The sequence below is a fragment of the Nerophis lumbriciformis genome, linkage group LG16 (assembly GCF_033978685.3).
Source record: "Nerophis lumbriciformis linkage group LG16, RoL_Nlum_v2.1, whole genome shotgun sequence".
Lineage (NCBI taxonomy): Eukaryota > Metazoa > Chordata > Actinopteri > Syngnathiformes > Syngnathidae > Nerophis > Nerophis lumbriciformis.
Genome location: NC_084563.2, coordinates 17,563,792 through 17,587,098, shown reverse-complemented (window position 1 = coordinate 17,587,098; position 23,307 = coordinate 17,563,792). Strand labels below are relative to the sequence as shown.

Genomic DNA, 23,307 nt, shown 5'->3' with positions numbered 1-23,307 from the left:
GGTTGAGCCTGCGCTAAACAATCACCAGTGCAATATGTTGCTGTTGCATTGCTGCATTTTCAAGGCTGCCTTTTGTACACAGAGATTGTCCAACTTTTTGTAAATGATGGAGTTTGAGATGATTTTTTTTTCTTAAATAAAAGTTTTATTCGATTATTGTTGCTCTTTTTGGCCATTACTGGTTTGTATATATCATATTTTTCGGAGTATAAGTCGCTCCGGAGAATAAGTCGCACTGGCCGAAAATGCATAATAAAGAAGGAAAAAAACATATAAGTCGCACTGGAGTATAAGTCGCATTTTTGGGGGAAATCTATTTGATAAAACCCAACACCAAAAATAGACATTTGAAAGGCAATTTAAAATACAACAGGCTGAATAAGTGTACGTTATATGAGGCATAAATAACCAACTGAGAATGTGCCTGGTATGTTAACGTAACATATTATGGTAAGAGTCATTCAAATAACTATAACATATAGAACATGCTATACGTTTACCAAACAATCTGTCACTCCTAATCGCTAAATCCCATGAAATCTTATACGTCTAGTCCAGGGGTCGGCAACGCGGCTCTAGAGCCGCATGCGGCTCTTTAGCGCCGCCCTAGTGGCTCTCTGGAGCTTTTTCAAAAATGTATGAAAAATGGAAAAAGATGAGGGGAAAATATATATATATTTTTTGTTTTAATAGGGTTTCTGTAGGAGGACAAACATGACACAAACCTCCCTAATTGTTATAAAGCACACTGTTTACATTAAACATGCTTCACTGATTGGAGTATTTGGCGAGCACCGTTTTGTCCTATTAATTTTGGCGGTCCTTGAACTCACCGTAGTTTGTTTACATGTATAACTTTCTCCGACTTTCTAGGACGTGTTTTATGCCACTTCTTTTTCTGTCTCATTTTGTCCACCAGACTTTTAACGTCGTGCATGCATGCACAAAGGTGAGTTTTGTTGATGTTAATGACTTGTGTGGAGTGCTAATCAGACATATTTGGTCACTGCATGACTGCAAGCTAATCGATGCTAACATGCTATTTAGGCTAGCTATATGTACATATTGCATCATTATGCCTCATCTGTAGGTATATGTGAGGTCATTTAGTTTCCTTTAAGTCATCTTAATTCAATGTATATCTCATGACACACTATCTGTATGTAATATGGCTTTTAATTTTTCGCAGCTCCAGACAGATTTGTTTTTGTATTTTTGGTCCAATATGGCTCTTTCAACATTTTGGGTTGCCGACCCCTGGTCTAGTCTCTTACGTGAATGAGCTAAATAATATTATTTGATATTTTACGGTTTACTGTTAATAATTTCACACATAAGTCGCTCCTGAGTATAAGTCGCACCCCCGGCCAAACTATGAAAAAAACTGCGACTTATAGTCCGAAAAATACGGTAATTGTGTTGTTGCCACGTTTTTTGCACATCTTTATTTTTGTACATTTGAAATGTTATACATTTCTGAGAACAGAAAATACCGACAAAAAGGGTAAAATAACACAGCCGTACATTCCAACATAAAGTACATTGACATCACTCTTTCATTTACCGTATTTTTCTGACTATAAGTCGCAGTTTTTTTCATAGTTTGGCCGGGCTCCAGTGTGACTTTTATATGTTATTTTCCTTCTTTATTATGCATTTTTGGCAGGTGCGACTTATACTCCGGTGCGACTTATACTCCGAAAAATACGGTACTGTATGACTGTTAGACCGTGCTTCGACTTACTTGACAATATTTTAGTACAGTAGATGTACAGTCGTGGTCAAAAGTTGTCATACACTTGTAAAGAACATAATGTCATGGCTGTCTTGAGTTTCCAATAATTTCTACAACTCTTATTTTTTTTGTGATAGAGTGATTGGAGCACATACTTGTTGGTCACAAAAACATTCATGAAGTTTGGTTCTTTTATGAATTTATTATGGGTCTACTGAAAATGTTAGCAAATCTGCTGGGTCAAAAGTATACATACAGCAATGTTAATATTTGGTTACATGTCCCTTGGCAAGTTTCATTGCAATAAGGTGCTTTTGGTAGCCATCCACAAGCTTCTGCTTGAATTTTTGACCACTCCTCTTGACAAAATTGGTGCAGTTCAGCTAAATTTGTTGGTTTTTTGACATGGACTTGTTTCTTCAGCATTGTCCACACGTTTAAGTCAGGACTTTGGGAAGGCCATTCTAAAACCTTCATTCTAGCCTGATTTAGCCATTCCTTTACCACTTTTGACGTTTGTTTGGGGTCATTGTCCTGTTGGAACACCCAACTGCGCCCAAGACCCAACCTCCGGACTGATGATTTTAGGTTGTCCTGAAGAATTTGGAGGAAATCCTCCTTTTTCATTGTCCCATTTACTCTCTGTAAAGCACCAGTTCTATTGGCAGCAAAACAGGCCCAGGGCATAATACTACTACCACCATGCTTGACAGTACGTATGGTGTTCCTAGGATTAATGGCCTCAACATTTCTCCTCCAAACATATTGTTGGGTATTGTGGCCAAACAGCTCAATTTTTGTTTCATCTGACCACAGAACTTTCCTCCAGAAGGTCTTATCTTTGCCCATGTGATGTCAGATGAAACAAAAAATGCCAAGGGACATGTAAGCAAATATTAACATTGCTGTATGTACACTTTTGACCCAGCAGATTTGGTCACATTTTCAATAGACCCATAATAAATTCATAAAAGAACCAAACTTCATGAATGTTTTTTGTGACCAACAAGTATGTGCTCCAATCACTCTATCACAAAAAAATAAGAGTTGTAGAAAGTATTGGAAACTCAAGACATCCATGACATTATGTTCTTTACAAGTTACGACTGTAACTTTGCAACTGATTGAGAGTTTAGTATTTACACTTTTACCCTTTAAATAAAATGTTTTTTTCTTATTTCTAATTCCCCCTGGAAAAAAATATGAAATTAACAGACTTGAAGGATTTTAATTCAGTTGTTTAATTTTGTAGAAAAAAAAACAGATAAACAGACATGACACAAAATTACAGTCATTTCAAACGGCTACTTTCTGACCTTAAGAAACACTAAATGAAATCAATAAAATGGTAGAAACATGAAAACCAAACAAAATAACACTACAACGCAATTAGTACTTTGTTGCACCACCTCTGGCTTTTATAACAGCTTGCAGTCTCTGAGGCATGGACCTAACGAGTGACAAACCAAACTCTTCATCAATCTTGCTTCAACTTTCTCTGATTATTGTGTCAGATCAACTTTGCATGTTGGAGTCTTGTCATCCACTATTTTCTTTCATTTCCACCTCACATTTTCCATTGGATTGAGATCCGGACTATTTGCAGGCCGTGAAATTGACCTCATCCTTTCCATTAATGGATTAAGAAAAGTGTCCAATAAGTCAATATAAACGTGGGTTTGTAGTGAAGATGTAATGACAGCCATCATTACCTGACATGCAGCACCATATCATCAATGACTGTGGGAATGTGTATGTTTTCTTCAGGCAGTCGTCTTCTTAAATCTCATTAGAACGGCACCAAACAAAAGTTTGCAGCATCATCACCTTGGCCAACGCAGATTCATGATTCATCACTGAATATGACTTTCATCCAGTCATCCATATTTCACCATTACTTTTCCTTGGCTCATTGGAACTTGTCTTTCTCTCTGTAGATGTTAATGACAGCTTCCATTTAGCTTTTCTGTAAATCCAATTTCCTTTCTTACAGTTCGGAACACAGACGGTCACTTCATCCACCAATTTGCTCTTCATTTGTTTTGCTGTGCATTTTCTGTTTTCAATAGCTTGTTGTTTTCTGTCTAGACACTTTGATATTTTCCTTGGTCTACCGGTATGCTTGCCTTTTACAACCTTCCCGCGTTGTTTGTACTTGGTCCAGACTTCAGACTCAGCTGACTGAACAACAACACTGCGTGAAGAATTTTGATAATCCTCTTCTTTGTTTTAGTTGAAATCTCACATGTTGGGGCCATGATTCATGTCAACCCACCTGGTGCAACAGCTCTCCAAGGTGTGAACTGCAGACTACTGAACAGATTTAATCTGGTGCAGGTGTTAGTTTTGGAAATTAAAATAGAAATGGTGATTCCATAATTATTTCCTCAGGATTGAGCGATTGAGTCCATATTTTAATTTCACTTTGCCTGATCTAAAACTGAAACTGTTACCAACAACCACAATTTATTTTTATTTATTTATTTTAGTGAAATTTGATGTTTGAAATGATTATAGTCTTATATATAGATTTAATCTGGTGCAGGTGTTAGTTTTGGAAATTAAAATAGAAATGGTGATTCCATAATTCTTTCCTCAGGATTGAGCGATTGAGTCCATATTTTAATTTCACTTTGCTTGATCTAAAACTGAAAGTGTTACCAACAACCACAATTTATTTTTATTGATTTCTTTTAGTGAAATTTGATGTTTGAAATGATTATAGTCTTGTGTCATGTCTGTTATCGGCTTTTGTTCTACACCCTTTAACAAGTGAATTAACATCATCTCCAACTCTGGGGATTCCATCAGTTTTTCCAGAGGTTGTATTATAGTGTAATAAATAATTATTGTCTTAATTTTTATATACACCTATATAGTATTTGTATTTGTTACTATTTTCCAAGGTCTTTAAAATTCTCTCCCACACATATATATATATATATATATATATATATATATATATATATATATATATATATATATATATACTGTATTTATGTGTTTTATATATATATATATATATATATATATATATATATATATATATATATATATACTGTATTTATGTGTTTTATATATATATATATATATATATATATATATATATATATATATATATATATATATACTGTATTTATGTGTTTTTTATATATATACTGTATTTACATGTGTTTTATATATATATATATATATATATATATATATATATATATATATATGTGTATATTTTTTATGTGTATGTATTCTATATTTTGCTAAATAACAATGTCCGTACTTTAAGGCGGCTGTATATATATATTTATATATATATATATATATATATATATATATATATATATATATATATATATATATATATATATACATATACATATTTACATATATACATATTTACATATATATATATATATATATATATATATATATATATATATATATATATTTACATATATACATATTTATATATATTTACATATATAGGCAGGTTATCTTGGTCGTTTTTATTTCTTGTTTTATACATTTTTTTCATTTATTTATTACATTTAAGTATTTTAGGTGATATATTATGCACTTCTTTTAAGGTACAGTATATTTTACTATTGTATTTTATTCATCCTTTTGTGTTACAATGTAAATGTGACACTACGTGTCCTTACGTCTTGTTTTTAAATGTGCTATATAAATAAACTGAACTGCACTGACACACACACACACACACACACACACACACACACACACACACACACACACACACACACACACACACATATATATATAATATATATATATATATATATATATATATATATATATATATATATATATATATATATATATATATATATATATATATATATAAAGGTCCATAAAGGTCCATGACCCAGCAGATTTGGTCACATTTTCAGTAGACCCATAATAAATTCATAAAAGAACCAAACTTCGTGAATGTTTTTTGTGACCAACAAGTATGTGCTCCAATCACTCTATCACAAAAAAATAAGAGTTGTAGAAATTATTGGAAACTCAAGACAGCCATGACATTATGTTCTTTACAAGTGTATGTCAACTTTTGACCACGACTGTATGTATCAATGAGTCGTGGGAATTATTCACAACATCTTTGTACACTTCATACCATTGTTGTGTCTTTATGTTTTCTCTCAAATCATTCAAGGCTTCTATTGATTTATTTCTTATATGAACATCTCTGTTGGGTCTTGTGCTACTGGAGTTCATTGATTCTCATACACATAAAATACCGGTTGATGATTATTCACATCATTCTTCAAAATACTATTTTATCAGCTGTATTTATGTATGAGCTTTCACATTTCAGGCTAATTTGAAATGACGATGTAGAAATGTTATATAAATGTCATAGAGAATAAAGGATTTTTATATCATTTTGGTGGTCCTTGATCAACTAAATAATCATTTTATTTTGAAGCGCCGGGATCCTACCGGAAGTGCTTATGGTAGTACTGAGAGTAGCGGAGGTCTGGCTGTGATGCCGCTGGATGATGGCTGCCTTTGGAATACTCAGCTACGAACACCGGCCACTAAAGCGGCCCCGGCTCGGGCCTCCGGATGTTTATCCGCAAGATCCCAAACAGAAAGAGGTGAGACGACCCTCCACGGTTTGCATCAAAAAGTCAGTTTTAAGGGAAAGTTGCCGAGCGAAGAGGCTACTCTCCGCGAGCTAGCAGCGGCTAGCCTGTTATGAGCTAGCCCCGAGCAGGGCCTGGCAATAACAACAATGAACAACACCTTTTAGGGGACTTGTCACTCTAAATGCTGCAATAGTTGAATAGACAAAAGACTTTGCTATTTTAGCAACGAATGCGACACACTTTGGAGTGACGTTGTTGTTATGCGAGCAAAAATGCGTTTGTCTGGGGAGGTGGGGGGGATTTAAAAAAGTTCAGTTGGTTAAACATGCAAAGCGATCTCCTTTTTTAATTCACTTATTCACTATATTGCCAAAAGTTTTTGGCCACCTGCCTTGACTCACATATGGACTTGAAGTGCCATCCCATTCCTAACCCATAGGGTTCAATATGATGCCGGTCCACCTTTTGCAGCTATTACAGCTTCAACTCTTCTGGGAAGGCTGTCCACAAGGTTGCGGAGTGTGTTTATAGGAATTTTCCACCATTCTTCCAAAAGCGCATTGGTGAGGTCACACACTGATGTTGGCCTGGCTCTCAGTCTCCTTTCTAATTCATCCCAAATGTGTTCTATCGGGTTCAGGTCAGGACTCTGTGCAGGCCAATCAAGTTCATCCACACCAGACTCTGTCATCCATGTCTTTATGGACCTTGCTTTGTGCACTGGTGCACAGTCATGTTGGAAGAGGAAGGGCCCGCTCCAAACTGTTCCCATAAGGTTGGGAGCATGGAATTGTCCAAAATGTTTTGTTATCCTGGAGCATTCAAAGTTCCTTTCACTGGAACTAAGGGGCCAAGCCCAAGTCCTAATACACAACCCCACACCATAATTCCTCCTCCACCAAATTTCACACTCGGCACAATGCAGTCTGAAATGTACCGTTCTCCTGGCAACCTCCAAACTCAGACTTGTCCATCAGATTGCCAGATCTAAAAAGGTGATTCATCACTCCAGAGAAGGCGTCTCCACTGCTCTAGAGTCCAGTGGCGACGTTGTTTACACCAGTGTTTTTCAACCACTGTGCCGCGGCACTCTAGTGTGTCGTGAGATACAGTTTGGTGTGCCGTGGGAGATTGTCATTTCAGCTATTTGGGTTAAAAATATTTTTTGCAAACCAGTAATTATAATCCGCAAATCATGTGCCGTTGTTGAGTGTCAGTGCTGTCGAGAGCTCGGCTGAGTAACCGTGTAATACTCTTCCATATCAGTAAGTGGCAGCAGGTAGCTAATTGCTTTGTAGACATCGGGAACATGGTTTGTCGTGATCACAATATGCAGATGACAGTGGGAGGCAGTGTGCAGGTAAAAAGGTATCTAAAGCTTAAACCGAAAATAAACAAAAGGTGAGTGCCCCTAAAAAAAGGCATTGAAGCTTAGGGAAGTGAACTGGCTGCAAAGTAAAGAAAAACAGAATGCTGGACGACAGCAAAGACTTACAGCGTGTGGAGCAGAGATGGCGTCCACAAAGTACATCTGTACATGACATGACAACAATGTCCACACAAAGAAGGATAGCCACAACTGAAATAGTCTTGATTGCTAAAACAAAGCAGGTGCGGGGAATAGCGCTCAAATGAAGACATGAAACTGCTACAGGAAAATACCAACAAAACAGGAAAAGCCACCAAAATAGGAGCGCAAGACACTACACACAGGAAAACACCAAAAACTCAAAATAAGTCACGGCGTGATGTGACAGTACTTTGAGACAAGTACATTGATGCATGGTTGCTTATGGTTTAAATTCATATTCAACAATTGCGAGAACAACTTTTTATTATCACTATCGAGTTACCTTTTATAATGATTTCTGCTGGTGGTGTGCCTTTGGATTTTTTCAATGAAAAAAAGGGGCCTTGGCTCAAAACAGGTTGAAAAACACTGGTTTACATCACTGCATCTCACGCTTTGCATTGGACTTGGTGATGTATGGCTTAGATGCAGCTGTTCGGCCATGGAAACCCATTTCATGAAGCTCTCTGTGTACTGTACGTGGGCTAATTGGAAGGTTACATGAAGTTTGGAACTCTGTAGCAACTGACTGTGCAGAAAGTCTCTTTGCACTATGCGCTTCAGCATCCGCTGACCCCTCTCTGTCAGTTTACGTGGCCTACCACTTGGTGGCTGAGTTGCTGTTGTTCCCAAACTCTTCCATTTTCTTATAATAAAGCCAACAGTTGACTTTGGAATATTTAGGAACGAGGAAATTTCACGACTAGATTTGTTGCACAGGTGGCATCCTTTGACGCTGGAAATTACTGAGAGCGGCCCATTCTTTCACAAATGTTTGTCGAAACAGTCTCTATGCCTAAGTGCTTGATTTTATACACCTGTGGCCGGGCCAAGTGATTAGGACACCTGATTCTGATCATTTGGATGAGTGTATATCTAGTATACATGCTAATGGAAACTGGATTGGATGCTGATCTATTCTCTGCAGTTTATTCTAAATGATAACTCTTGCTAAATTTTGTGTGACAACAATCTAAACAGAAACCAAAAGAAGTACAACATCATATTGCTTAGCTGCTAAGTTTTATAGAGGCTTTATTATGCAAAACCAACTTGTCTTACCTCTTGTGTATTTGGGATCTGTATAATTCTTGAAAATTTGAAGTCAAACCGTGGAGGCATTGCGAAGATGTTTGTGAAACAATCCTGCCCTCCTTGAAGGGGTCATATTATAATTTATGTTCTATATTTATATGAGAATGAGCACCTCCAAGTCCGTGTCCATGGTTCTCGCCCGGAAAAGGGTGGAGTGCCATCTCCGGGTTGGGGAGGAGACCCTGCCCCAAGTGGAGGAGTTCAAGTACCTCGGAGTCTTGTTCACGAGCGAGGGAAGAGTGGATCGTGAGATAGACAGGCGGATCGGTGCGGCGTCTTCAGTAATGCGGACGCTGTATCGATCCGTTGTGGTGAAGAAGGAGCTGAGCCGGAAGGCAAAGCTCTCAATTTATCGGTCGATCTACGTTCCCATCCTCACCTATGGACATCAATCATTGATTGATTGATTGAGAGGAGCCAGATAAGATGGTTCGGGCATCTGGTCAGGATGCCACCCGAACGCCTCCCTTGGGAGGTGTTTAAGGCATGTCCGACCGGTAGAAGGCCACGGGGAAGACCCAGGACACGTTGGGAAGACTGTTTACCGGCAGGCCTGGGAACACCTCGGGATCCACCTGGAGGAGCTGGACGAAGTGGCTGGGGAGAAAGAAGTCTGGGCTTCCCTGCTTAGGCTGCTGCCCCCGCGACCCGACCTCGGATAAGCGGAAGAAGAAGATGGATGGATGGATGGATATTTAAAACACTTCCTTGTGGTTTACATAACATGTAATGGTGTTTGTTTGGTAAAATATTTGCATCGATTATGTTTTACATACCATCTTCAAGCTACTTTTTGGCCCTCCCATGAAAATAAGTAGTTTTGAGAGGGGGTATTTTTACAGTAGATGCAAATGAACCCCTCCTCACCACGCCCCGTCACACTGAGTAAACCTTAGACCCCGACCTGGCAGCCATGTTTTGTAGTTTTTGAGCTTTTATTTTGCACTTTCGGACCTTACGGACATTGGTGACCATCACCAGCCATCTGTTTTAAGTGACTTTCACCACAACAAAACCATGGATGGCCATGGATGAAGTGCTGGCTGTCCAGAGTCGGGACCCGGGGTGGACCGCTCGCCTGTGCATCGGTTGGGGACATCTCTGCGCTGCTGACCCGTCTTCGCTCGGGATGGTGTCCTGCTGGCCTCACTATGGACTGGACTCTCACTATTATGTTAGATCCACTATGGACTGGACTTTCACAATATTATGTTAGACCCACTCGACGTCCATTGCATCCGGTCTCCCCTAGAGGGGGGTGGGGGGGTTACCCACATCTGCAGTCCTCTCCAACGTTTCTCATAGTCATTCTCATCAACGTCCCACTGGGTTGTGAGTTTTTCCTTGCCCTTAAGTGTGCGCTGATCCGCGGATGTCGTTGTGGCTTGTGCAGCCCTTTGAGACACTTGTGATTTAGGGCTATATAAATAATCATTGATTGATTGATTGAATGAAAACATCTCAGATGATATTGCGGGACCGGCGTGGCTCACCGTGGTTTGTTGTCGGCACGACAAGGAGACTATGCGGGCGGAGGAGGGAAAGGAAGGAAGCCCAGCTGCAAGTCTGGTACTATACGCCCAGGTTAAACCTCTACAGCAGGGGTCGGGAACCTTTTTGGATGAGAGAGCCATGAAAGCCAAATATTTTAAAATGTATTTCCGTGAGAGCCATATAATATTTTTTAACACTGAATACAACTAAATGCGTGCATTTTTAAGTAAGACCAACATTTTTAGAGCATAATAAGTTTCTTATTATTTTTAATAACATTGTTATTCTGAAGCTAACCAATAATAAATAAAATACTTCTTACCATTAATGCGACTTCTTAAACAGGTGCGGTAGAAAACGGATGGAGGGATTAAAATGCACGAGAATGTTTTATATTTCGAACGTTATTTTTAACACTGTGATTACCAGCGGAATTATTCAATACTTATCGTGTTAAGCAATGTCAGCTAAGATTTATCTGAGAGCCATATGCAGTCATCAAAAGAGCCACATCTGGCTCGAAAGCCCTAGGTTCCCTACCCCTGCTCTACAGAGTATGTATCTCTCCAATGCTAGATCCTGGACATATACATGTGTATTTGGACAATAAAATGCTTTTCTATTCCATATCACGTTAATAAGACCACTGCACTGCTGCTTCAACCCGTTGTAAACAATAGACTCGAGGCTATGAGCTACATTGCTAACGTAATAATGGATTATGCTGTATTACTAACTGGTCCATTGCCGAACACCGATCCATTTAAAAGTAGTTTTTCGGAAAATCATTCTTTATTTTGCCGCAGGAAGGTGACGGTGTTGCCTTACATTAAAAGGCTAAGGTATCTACACAACAAATCAAGCTAATGTATCGTTCACACATTTTTTTGTTTAACCTACTGTTATTACTTGCCAATTCATTGTCTCCTCCATTGATATAAATTAGGGCTATTGTCAAGTGATTAATTGTTTTACTCAGAATAATCACACTCTTTGAACTGTGATTACCGTAATTATGATTAATCACAGGTTATTTGCTTGCATAAATAAAATTAGCCTCAGAAAATACCCTAATATTTGGATATTGTCGTCAGAATGTCATGCAGGAATTTTTTTAGAAGGTTTTACTGAACTGCAACTCATTGATTTGCTCAAAACTTGGTGACAGTATGTACAGTAAGAATTAAGTGCACATTTTGAACGTCTTCGCAATAACAAGCTACAGATGTATATTAATAGATAAAGTAAACACACCTTTAAATAACTTAAAGTAGGGCACCAATTACATCTACATTTACTTTAACCAGTTGATTAAACAAGATTATTTGCTTTTTCAGGTGACAACGCGGATTTATTTTTTTGGACAAACTACCTGTATTTGGTGACATGAACAACGCCTTCGCAGATGTTAAGTGGCTGGCCATTTCGAAAAGGCGTTAATTTATCAGTGGTGAACGCAGATGAACTTAGCCAGCATAGTTTGTTGTCCTCTAATTGCTGTCTGTGTAGCATTCATGCTCGCGGCGCCATCCTCACGTTCATGTTTTGCTTTAAGATGCTATTTTAAACTTGATGTGCATCGATAAGAAAGTTTGTCGCTGCCTAATACTAACACATTGCCTCAGTTTTATCTAAAGTTTCGTCTGAGTTTGTTTTGAAGGGGGCAGAGCACATCGCTCTAACTATCATCACACTGGGGTGTCACGTGATCACTGCCAGCACAATACGCGTTGCCTTCCAAAATCCATCTTTTTTTTTTGAAGGTTTGTGATTTGTTAAAGCAGGAGTCTTTGATGTTGTTTGCAGACTCTATGAGTACATTTTCTTCATAGTTGCTGGCACATAGCCACGCATTATAAAAGTTTAAAGTACCGTATTTTCCGCACTATAAGGCGCACCGGATTATTAGCCGCACCTTCAATGAATGGCATATTTCATTACTTTGTCCACCAATAAGCCGCCCCGGACTATAAGCCGCGCCTACGCTGCGCTAAAGGGAATGTCAAAAAAACAGTCAGATAGGTCAGTCAAACTTTAATAATATATTGAAAACCAGCGTTCTAACAACTCTGTCCCAAAATGTACGCAAATGTGCAATCACAAACATAGTCAAATTCAAAATAGTGTAGAGCAATAGCAACATAATGTTGCTCGAACGTTAATGTCACAACACACAAAATAAACATAGCGCTCACTTTCTGAAGTTATTCTTCATTCGTAAATCCTTCGAATTCTTCGTCTTCGGTGTCCGAATTGAAAAGTTGGGCAAATGTGGGATCCAAAATGGCCGGTTCCGTCTCGTCGAAGTCATCGGAGTCAGTGTCGCTGTTGTTGTCCAGTAGTTCTGTGAATCCTGCCTTCCGGAAAGCTCGGACCACAGTTGTGACCGAAATATCTGCCCAGGCATTTACGATCCACTGGCAAATGTTGGCGTATGTCGTCCGGCGCTGTCTGCCTGTCTTAGTGAAGGTGTGTTCGCCTTCGGTCATCCATTGTTCCCACGCCGTTCGCAGTCGTGATTTGAATGCCCTGTTGACACCAATATCCAGCGGTTGGAGTTCTTTGGTTAATCCACCCGGAATGACGGCGAGTGTTGTATTTGTGTGCTTCACTTGTTTTTTGACACCATCTGTGATGTGGGCGCGCATAGAGTCGTATATCAACATGGACGGAGCTGTGTGAAAAAAGCCACCCGGCCTCTTCGCGTAAACTTCCCTTAACCACTCGCTCATCTTTTCTTCATCCATCCATCCCTTCGAGTTAGCTTTTATGATGACGCCGGCTGGAAAGGTCTCTTTTGGCAAGGTCTTCCTTTTGAATATCACCATGGGAGGAAGTTTCTGGCCATTAGCATGGCAAGCTAGAACCACAGTGAAGGACGACTTCTCATTCCCTGTGGTGCGAATATTCACCGTACGTGCTCCCGTTATATCAACAGTGCGGTTCACAGGAATATCAAAAGTCAGTGGAACCTCGTCCATGTTGATAATGTGCTCTGGCCGGATCTTTTTTTCAGCTATCTTGTTTTTACAATATGCACGGAAAGTAGCCAGCTTTTCTTTAAAGTCGTTAGGCAGTTGCTGTGAAATAGTGGTCCGTGTGCGGATGGAGAGATTGCGTCTTTTCATGAACCGGAAACACCAAGAAGCACCACCTTTAAAATCATCCAGGTGAAGTTCGCTTGCTAGCTTTGTTGCCTTCATTCGAATAGTGATGGTGCTGACACTTCTGCTTGCTGCTCTCTGCTCAACAACCCACTGTTCGAGTTTGTCCTCCAACAGTTGCCATCTTGCTTTGTTCCCTCGGAAACTCTGTTTTGTCTTCTTTACCTGGCGCAGGTCATCTTCTTGCTTCCTCCACCCACGCACCTTTGATTCATTTATGTTATATTCTCTTGCTGCTGCTCTATTTCCGTGTTCTTCGGCATGACTTATTGCCTTAAGTTTAAATTCTGCGTTATACGCGTGTCGCTAAGTAGGAGCCATTTTGTAGTCTGGTCTTTACAGATGTAAACACACAAAGGAAATGAAACGAAAATCCGCGCGCTTCTTCTTCTTCCGGGGGCGGGTGGTTGCTTACAGTAGAAGAAGAAGCGCTTCCTGTTCTATGGGGGCGGGTGCTTACCTTGGCGGTTGCTTGCGTAGAAGAAGAAGCGCTTCCTGTTCTACCGGGAAAAAAGATGGCGGCTGTTTACCTAAGTTGCGAGATCGAAACATTATGAAAATGAATCTTAATATTTATCCATATATAAAGCGCACCGGGTTAAAAGCCGCACTGTCAGCTTTTGAGTAAATTTGTGGTCTTTAGGTGCGGCTAATGGTGCGGAAAATACGGTAAAGCACTTTTTACTTCAGATGAGGCTGAAAGTTTGTGTCGTGACTTTTTGCTGTTTAAATCAACTAACAGCATTTTCGTTCATTTGGTTTCAAAATTGACATGTTGTGGACTACAACCGCTCCTACATAAATAAAAAATGGCCGACTCGATGTTCGAGTCAATTTCTGTCATATATGGATAATCCGCTGATGTCACACTTGGGGAAAAACGTCACACAAATTCCAAATGGCTCGTTTGGCGGAAGTATGAAGGAAGGCAAGATTGCTTTATAAATATCTCTGCGATGCCTCCACGGTTTTATTTCTCTTTTTCAGGACTTATGCAGATCTCAAATACACAAGAACCCGTAACATCAGATCAGAAAAGTTGGTTTTGCATAATAGGTCCCTGAAGCTCAAAAGGAGTCGTTTGGAATTTGCTCTTTCCTTTGACGTTTTCTGGCCTGTGACTTCAGCGGATTGTCCTTTTGCGAGATACATTTACCGTATTTTTCGGACTATAAGTCGCAGTTTTTTTTCATAGTTTGGCCGGGGGTGCGACTTATACTCAGGAGCGACTTATGTGTGAAATTATTAACACATTACCGTAAAATGTCAAATAATATTATTTAGCTCATTCACGTAAGAGACTAGACGTATAAGATTTCATGGGATTTAGCGATTAGAAGTGACAGATTGTTTGGTAAACGTATAGCATGTTCTATATGTTATAGTTATTTGAATGACTCTTACCATAATATGTTACGTTAACATACCAGGCATGTTCTCAGTTGGTTATTTATGCCTCATATAACGTACACTTATTCAGCCTGTTGTATTTTAAATTGCCTTTCAAATGTCTATTCTTGGTGTTGGGTTGTATCAAACAAATTTCCCCCAAAAATGCGACTTATACTCCAGTGCGACTTATATATGTTTTTTTCCTTCTTTATTGTGCATTTTCGGCCAGTGCGACCTATACTCCGGAGCTACTTATACTCCGAAAAATACGGTACCCAAAGTGCTTTGCTCAAGTCTGAGGATGTTGTCAATAAGCTTCTTCTATTTCTCTATCTTCCTGTTTTGGGGCAAACTGGCTCATACATGCACATGCATCCTCGCTGTTACCATTTCTATTAAAAAATAACGTATAGTTTGAACTTATATCTGTCAGTAGACTCGCTACAAAAGCGCTAAAAACTACAACAAAGAAGTCGAAGTGGAGCCACGTAAATAATGATGCGTTTTAATTACCTTCGAAGTCGGAGCTGGGAATTATGTCACAGCTGAGTTGAGAACGTTCCGTTCTTTGTTTTTAAAATTTGTATTTCTATTTATTGTTTTAAATTGTTTAACCCTTTAAAATCGTTGTTAATCATATTTATTTTTATATTGGTTTTATATTTATTTGTTTTGTTTTTATTCAGTCATTGGTGGAGCTAAGGATAGTATTTGAATCTTGTTCTTAATATTTTTGTGCAGCACTTTGGAAAAATGTTTGTTGTTTAAATGTGCTACATAAATAAAGTGGATTGGATATCGGAAATCAGGATGGCCACATTCACGAAAGTTATTTTTGCGCTTGCCTTGTCTGAATACAAACAACTTATGGGAAAATTTATTTTCTGCAACCTTTAAACACGGTGGATGAAGAGCAAACACACACACTATTGGTAGCAATGCAGTGTATATAGCACATGAAATAGACGTAGTTTCCCCTACAATAACGTTACAATATATAAACGTACAGCAATTCATCGTATATGGCTGATTTAGTGTGACAAAATGTAATCAGAAGTGCTAATAACAGATATTGTCATTGTTTACATCCAGAGCAGCCATCTTTAAAACCAACTCAGTGTTGATGACAATGCTACAACTTTTCGATTCGGAAATACCACCTCATGGGGCGTTCCTGCTGAAATTTTGACTAGGAACTCGGAAATTCCGACTTCCCAGTACAAATGGAATGCACCATCAGATGAAATGGCGCATCCTGACAATTCGGGGCAGCCTGAAAACGGTCTGTAAAGTTAAAGTTAAAGTTAAAGTCCCAATGATTGTCACACACACACTAGGTGTGGTGAAATTTGTCCTCTGCATTTGACCCATCCCCTTGATCACCCCCTGGGAGGTGAGGGGAGCAGTGGGCAGCAGCGGTGCTGCGCCCGGGAATCATTTTTGGTGATTTAACCCCCAATTCCAACCCTTGATGCTGAGTGCCAAGCAGGGACGTAATGGGTCCCATTTGTATAGTCTTTGGTATGACTCGGCCGGGGTTTGAACTCACAACCTACCGATCTCAGGGCGGACACTCTAACCACTAGGCCACTGAGTAATGGGATGTAATGGTATCAATATCTCAAGGTACAATATTGTCATGGTATTAAGGCCACAGTAGAATTGTCAAACATTTAAAAAAAATACTATAGTGTGTATAATGAAGTGGCAGGGATGTTTAAGATAAACACTCGTCCTGTAATTGAACACAAACATAATACTCAAATGTTTTAATCATATTCATTACTACGAACATTTATGTTTAAGTGCAAAGAATACTGCAGGAACATCCAATGTTACAAGAAAATATAAAAAAACAAAAAACCTTACAATTGAATGTCTTTAAAGTGACAATCAAAACATCCACTGTAACAATGTTAAACTTTTACTTTCTGAGAAGCAGTGTCCTCTGCTGTGGACATTTTTTTTATATCAGTTTGGAAAATGCTGTTTCTCTGAACTGACAATTTAACTTTTAATAATGTAAATATCTCAAAAATTGATGTCTCGCTTCTCAGGCTTCAAATATCTTTTCCGAGCTGTGGTTTATCAAGTAGCGTCTCATTTTTCTTGCGGTGTTCAATGTCTGCACTCCCACCGGACACTTTCCCTCCGTGTGGTGCGCCATGACCGGCTCTGTGTCACTTTGGAAACGCTCGAGACGAAAGTAGCGCTTTGCTTTGCAGTACGCAGACTTTATTACCTCTACCAAAGTAATTATGATTTTGCCAGGGTTTGTCTGTTTGTTAGCACCATAACTCAAAAAGTTATGGATGGACTTTGATTAAATGTTTAGGAAATGGAAACATCTTTTTGCACTGCTCTCTAAAATCTAAACAATGGAATTGATCAACTTGCCTATCAACGAAATTGACAAGATCTCAGGTTTGGAGGAACCTTTCAGTCCTGATGGAACGCTTGTTCCTGGATACTGGACGGACTCTTGGGATAAGAGAGTCGCGTGCCTGGTGACCCTGTCAGTCGAGGACATTGAAGATATCAGGACATCTGCTGATTGGAGTATGCATTGCTCTGGTGAATCGACAAATTTGAAAGATGCTGGCAGCTATTCAAAGTATCATAAAGCTGCCACAAATGATTGGAGGATACGAGCAGAACCGTGGGCACTCAGACTTTTGTGATTTTAGACTACATTGCAAATGTGAAAACATTTTGGAGACGCCGGCTGCTCTGATGGTGAAATATGATGAATTTGTGGACCAGAAATAGACAATTAGGAGTGAAAGTTTACATTTATTTTGCTCGCTCAAACACAAAAATTCTAATATGGATTGTTTTCCCTGGCTGCAAGCAACATGACAAGGTTGCTGCTTCGAGACACTCCCGGAGGACAGTGCAGCGAAGATGCAACAAACTCCTTCCCTGTCTCTCATGGACACACACCTGTTGTTGACTTTTGTTAGACTGACTGGCTGTGTTATCACGTTTGCGAGAGCACCAGTCGCACTGCAGGCTTACACACACCTATAAATAAATATAAATACACGCCACACACACATACCACCACCATCCCACGCCTTTCGACGCTTCACCCCACGTGGTATAATAGAACACGGAGCAGCGCCCCGAGTGGCTGGCAGCTTCGAGCCGGATGCTCGACCCCCCCACCCCTCGTTGCAAGTCTTGAGTTGTATGTCATATTATGTATATGATAGATAGATAGTACTTTATTGATTCCTTCAGGAAAATTTAAGCAGCAGTGTACAGAATTGAGATCAAATTTAAAAAATAAATAATGGGGGTATACATGGAAATAAAATAGAAAATATAACTAAGAATAAAAATAAAAAGCAACAATAAGAATAAAAATATGACAGTAAAAAGTATGTAAAAAGTATGTGCTTTGCTATGGAGTTTTGTTTCTCACTCCAGACTGGGCCCAGTCTGAGATCGACTTTTTTTAAATCATCTTCCCCCATCGTCTTACCTTTTTCCACACCACGCCTCGCACTGCACAGAGGATTTTGGGAGATGTAGTTTATTTTCAGACCGGCCAAAGCAAAACCGCCAGAAAAAAACTACACTCACCAAGTTTTTGTTTGACACCGTCACACGTTGCAGAATTATTGTCAGGACTTTGAAACTGCAGTACTACAGTATCTACAATACTGTTACATCCCTAGTAAAAAAAAACATAACCTTTTGACCAAAGAACCACTATTACAAATATTTAAAAAAAAATCATAATAAGACCCCTTTAAAAGGCAGCGATCTTAGCAGAAATCATGGGATTTTTCACAAAAGTACAAAATGCTACCAGGTTTTGATATATTTATATATATATATATATGTGTGTGTGTGTGTGTACTTTCCCAGGATGAACTGACTGCGTTGAATGTCAAGCAAGGATTCAACAACCAGCCAGCAGTGTCCGGCGATGAACACGGCAGTGCCAAAAATGTCAACTTCAACCGAATCAATGTGACTTGACTTGACTGAACAGTCTCTTCCTCTTAATTCCACCCAATTGTCCTATTCCTACTTGTCAACCTATCCTTTCTCCTCCACAGATCAGTTCCAACTTCAGCAGCATCATTGCCGCAAAGCTGCGCTACAACACCTTTGCGGATACGGGGAAGCGTAAGCCGCAAGTCAACCAGAAGGATAATTTTTGGCTTGTCACAGCGAGGTCGCAGAGCTCTGTCAATAACTGGTTCACAGACCTAGCAGGGACTAAACCTCTCACACAGCTGGCAAAGAAGGTAGGAAGGTCTCTGGGATTGTCATCAATTAACTGATTTACAATTGGTTTAGCACTGTTGCATAATCACAGTTAATTGGTTTGTTTTCCTGTTACATCATTTCTTTTAAATCCTCATAGGTGGTCACAGAACAGACAGGAGTATCTTTCAAAATATGGCTGTAAACTGTATCGTGATTTAAGTGTTTTATTTTGGTCGATATCTATAATCATTGATAGTTTATGACCTATTTAAAATAAGGACCAGGAGAAAAAAATATGAGATGTGAACATTTTTATTTAAAGTGTAACCTTCCTGTGTTTATAATCAAGAGAGAAAGGAAAGGAAATTTCAACACAGTCATGGAAAACAATCAGTGTAAACAAAATTCTAAAAATCACATTGAAGACGTAACAATAAACTCTTAACATTAGGTGCAAAAACAGGGAATGCGTAAGAAATGCTTAATCAAATAAAATAATACAAATAAAATAGTAATAAAATGGTGCAAAGTGTGAAAATGTAAACATAGAGAAACCTGAGAAAAACTGTTTTCTGCAGATTTAGTGCCAGGGAGGTATGGCTGTGCTCTAAAGGGTGATATGGTGTGGTATCTCCGGTCTTGGTGGGTATGAGCACCTTGCATCATTTACAGACCACATTGGTCTGACTCGCAGTCTGTTTTAAAAAATACATTAAACAAATTGCCATACTGTCCAGGTGACTTTTCCTATTTTGTCCACAATTTCTTTGCTCTCTGCAGCACTCATTTTTAGTTTCTCTTCTTATGCATTCCATGCAAAGAATCAACTGCGAGACAAGATGTTGGCGCAACCAAACTCGATAGTTGATATCGTTACCTGATTGGCTGTTAGCGTGTCACTCCCACCGATCAATGATCACTGCCTTCCTGCGTTTCACGGTTACCAGAGAGCGAGTGCATTTCTTCATGCAACCAACCTTGCTTTGCAACTTCAGGTTTCTTCCGACGATGAAGGAAAAAAAAAATCTAATGTTTTATGGAACACATTTGTTATCGCAATCGTTCTATCGCGATATATATTGATATTGTTGTCGACAATGACAGATAACGTGCTGACTTTAAACAACTACATAGACTACCAAGTAGTGCTGTGCGGTATGGACTAGGGATGTAACAATATGGAAACTTCATATCCCGGTTATCATGACCAAAATTATCACGTTTATCTTTGTGGCGGTATTATTAAATTATTTCTTTAAATAACTCAAAGACATAGACACACTGTTAGAAAATCTTATAAGCATGATAGTGTTTTAGTCTTATTATTTCCTCTGTTTTAATGGCTAAGCCTTTGTTGTTTTAAATATTGGCTTGTACTGTAGCACACACAGCAAATAAAATGTTTTATTATTATTTATTATTTCTGGCGGCGTTGTTGAATCCTACTTTGTTCAGCGGTCCTTGAAAAAACACCTCCGTCTCGTTTTCCTCCGAGTATATCTGCACAGCTTGTAGGTTCAATGTGCACAGTTGAATATCTTAGTTGCTCAGAAATCAATGTGTTTATATAAGTTTAAATTGGGGTATGTTTTTCTTAAAGGGGAAATGTTTTTTGTTTTCACGTTCGCATTTAAGCTCGTGACCTAGCGCCAGTCAATTCATTAATAATCAAGTTTTTTCAATTATTTTTATTTAAAATGGCAATGCTAATCGTTGAGGACTTTACCGCGGTTGTCTTTAATACCGTTTATCAGTACATCCTTTATATGGACAAATATATATTACTGGATAAACGATAAATATCACGACATAATTTTTTTCCGTAAAATGATATATATATATATATATATATATATATATATATATATATATATATATATATATATATATACACACATGAAATGAATGTTAATTTTAACTTACCGTATTTTTTGAAGTATAAGTCGCACCGTAGTATAAGTCGCATCTGCCGAAAATGCATAATAAAGAAGGAAAAAAAACATATAAGTTGCACTGGAGCCCGGCCAAACTATGAAAAAAACTGCGACTTATAGTCCGAAAAATACGGTAAATTGTATGTATAAAAAGGACAAGACAATTAAAAATACTAAATAAAGTATGGCCTCCAGTCCTTCTTTTTGACACTGATTACCAGGGCCATGTCAACAAATTAACTCAAAGATAGCATCTGGAATTCCTCGGTTTTGCGGAACTGCTTGTCATCGACAGTGCCTTTTTTTGGTGTGTTTTTCTTTTCATCACGTCACGGTTACGCTTTAATGCGAGCACTTGGACGCATTTTACCACTGTCTGTGTGCTGTTTGCTCTTCATGTTTTGTCGTCAAGTGCAAGAAAAGAATAGACCTCATCAAGTCTCTCGCAACGACCTCGGTGGCGGCATGTTTTGCAGACTAGCCTACCGTTGTTCGGCCTCTTTTTAATCCAAACAAAGGAGTTCCTCTTCCCTTTAGCTTCCATTGTGTTCTCCGCCTGTGCAATGTTGTTGACATTAATGCTTCAGCCGGCTCTTGCCGTAAAGTTATTTCAAGTGGCATAAAATTGCTACCGCAGAGTCGCATCGTTAGCTAAATTATGCAATAAACAATAGATAATTACATCCTACAATAATTTGTTTTTTTAGTCTTTTTTTTTTTTTTAACACAGGTTCAGTTTATTGTAAAAATCTTGAAATATTGATGTGATCGTCTACTTTGCATAGTAGGCCATAACGCATGTGGATGTAATTTTTATTGGATGCTGTGGGAGACAAAGTGAGCAATAAACTTAAAAGCAAAACAAATAAATGTAGACATACAAGTTGACGTGCGTTTTAATGTCACAAGCAAATAGCAGTGGTCTAGTGTGCTTGGGTCTCAAAGTGTCCAGTAACACCAACAAAAGTCGCTAATTTAGAGGGGTTTGGATATTCGCTATATATATATATATATATATATATATATATATATATATATATATATCCATAAATAACGAAAGTCGCTAAGTTGTAAACACATTTGTTTGACTATCTGCATGCTTTTGTTGGACAGTGAGAGGTCGGTCTTCTGGGAGATTTCACAAGCATTTATTAAAACATCACTGGTAAATGTCACAGCGTTGGTCTCACTCCCGCAAAAAGCATTGTCGATTGCTTACATAAGCACCATGAAAATTTTGATGTATTGATGTGATCAACTAGTTTGCATAGTAGGCCATAACACTATCCATCCATGATCATCTGCTTTGCATTGTAGACCATAACGCATGTGGATGTAATTTTTATGGACGCTGTGGTGGACAAAGTGAGCAATAAACATGTAAAGCAAAACAAATAAATTTAGTTTTATTTTGGCAACTCCTTATTACACTGGATCAAGACGCTATACACATCTCTGGGACAATACCTCTATTAAGAGGTCTAAAACAAGGGTGCCCTTTGTCTCCATACTTATTTATTATTGCTATGGAAATATTAGCGATTAAAGTTAGATTTAATAAAAATATTGAAGGGCTCAGTAATAATAATATTGAAAGTAAAATAACAATGTATGCAGATGATACAAGCTTCTTTATCAGCCCCAATCCTCATTGTTTACAGAACCTTCTTAATCTTTTGGACATATTTTCACAGCAATCTGGGTTTAAGCTTAATAATGATGAATGTAAAATATTAAGGATCGGAAATTTAAAGGGAACGTCCTTTCGAATGGAATGCAAAGTGCCTGTTTTGTGGACAGATGGACCAGTTAACATACCGTACTTGGTGTTGTTGTCTCAGAGAATCTGGAAGATCTAGGCTCAGTAAATTACGATAATCGACTAAGAAAGCTGGATCAATTTCTGCAATTTTCGAAAGGGAAATCCTTAACCTTGTATGGTAAAATATATATTGTCAACTCTTTAATTATTCCTCAATTTATTTATTTATTTTTGTCACTACCAGCTCCATCACAAAACTTTTTTAAGGTTTATGAGCGGAGGGTCTTCAATTTTGTCTGAGATGGCAAACCAGAAAAGATCTAA

The 23,307-nt window shown here is 38.5% G+C and overlaps 2 protein-coding genes across 5 annotated transcripts in view; both read left to right on the top strand.

Moving 5' to 3' along the window:
- Window positions 1-148, top strand: part of LOC133617040 (ATP-binding cassette sub-family C member 5) — a 78,210-nt gene extending 78,062 nt beyond the window's left edge. The window contains exon 29 of the mRNA XM_061976724.1: window positions 1-148. This exon is cut by the window's left edge and continues 798 nt beyond it. The gene's annotated coding sequence lies outside the window, so the exon portion shown is untranslated.
- A 6,065-nt stretch (window positions 149-6,213) lies between these two features.
- Window positions 6,214-23,307, top strand: part of med12 (mediator complex subunit 12) — a 72,469-nt gene continuing 55,375 nt past the window's right edge. For all 4 annotated transcript variants that reach the window (XM_061976721.2, XM_061976723.2, XM_061976720.2 and 1 more), the window contains exons 1-3: window positions 6,214-6,357; window positions 18,940-19,044; window positions 19,134-19,325. In XM_061976721.2, coding sequence (XP_061832705.1) covers window positions 6,256-6,357; window positions 18,940-19,044; window positions 19,134-19,325 — 399 coding nt within the window. In that variant the 5' untranslated portion in view covers window positions 6,214-6,255. The remainder of the gene's footprint in view (window positions 6,358-18,939; window positions 19,045-19,133; window positions 19,326-23,307) is intronic.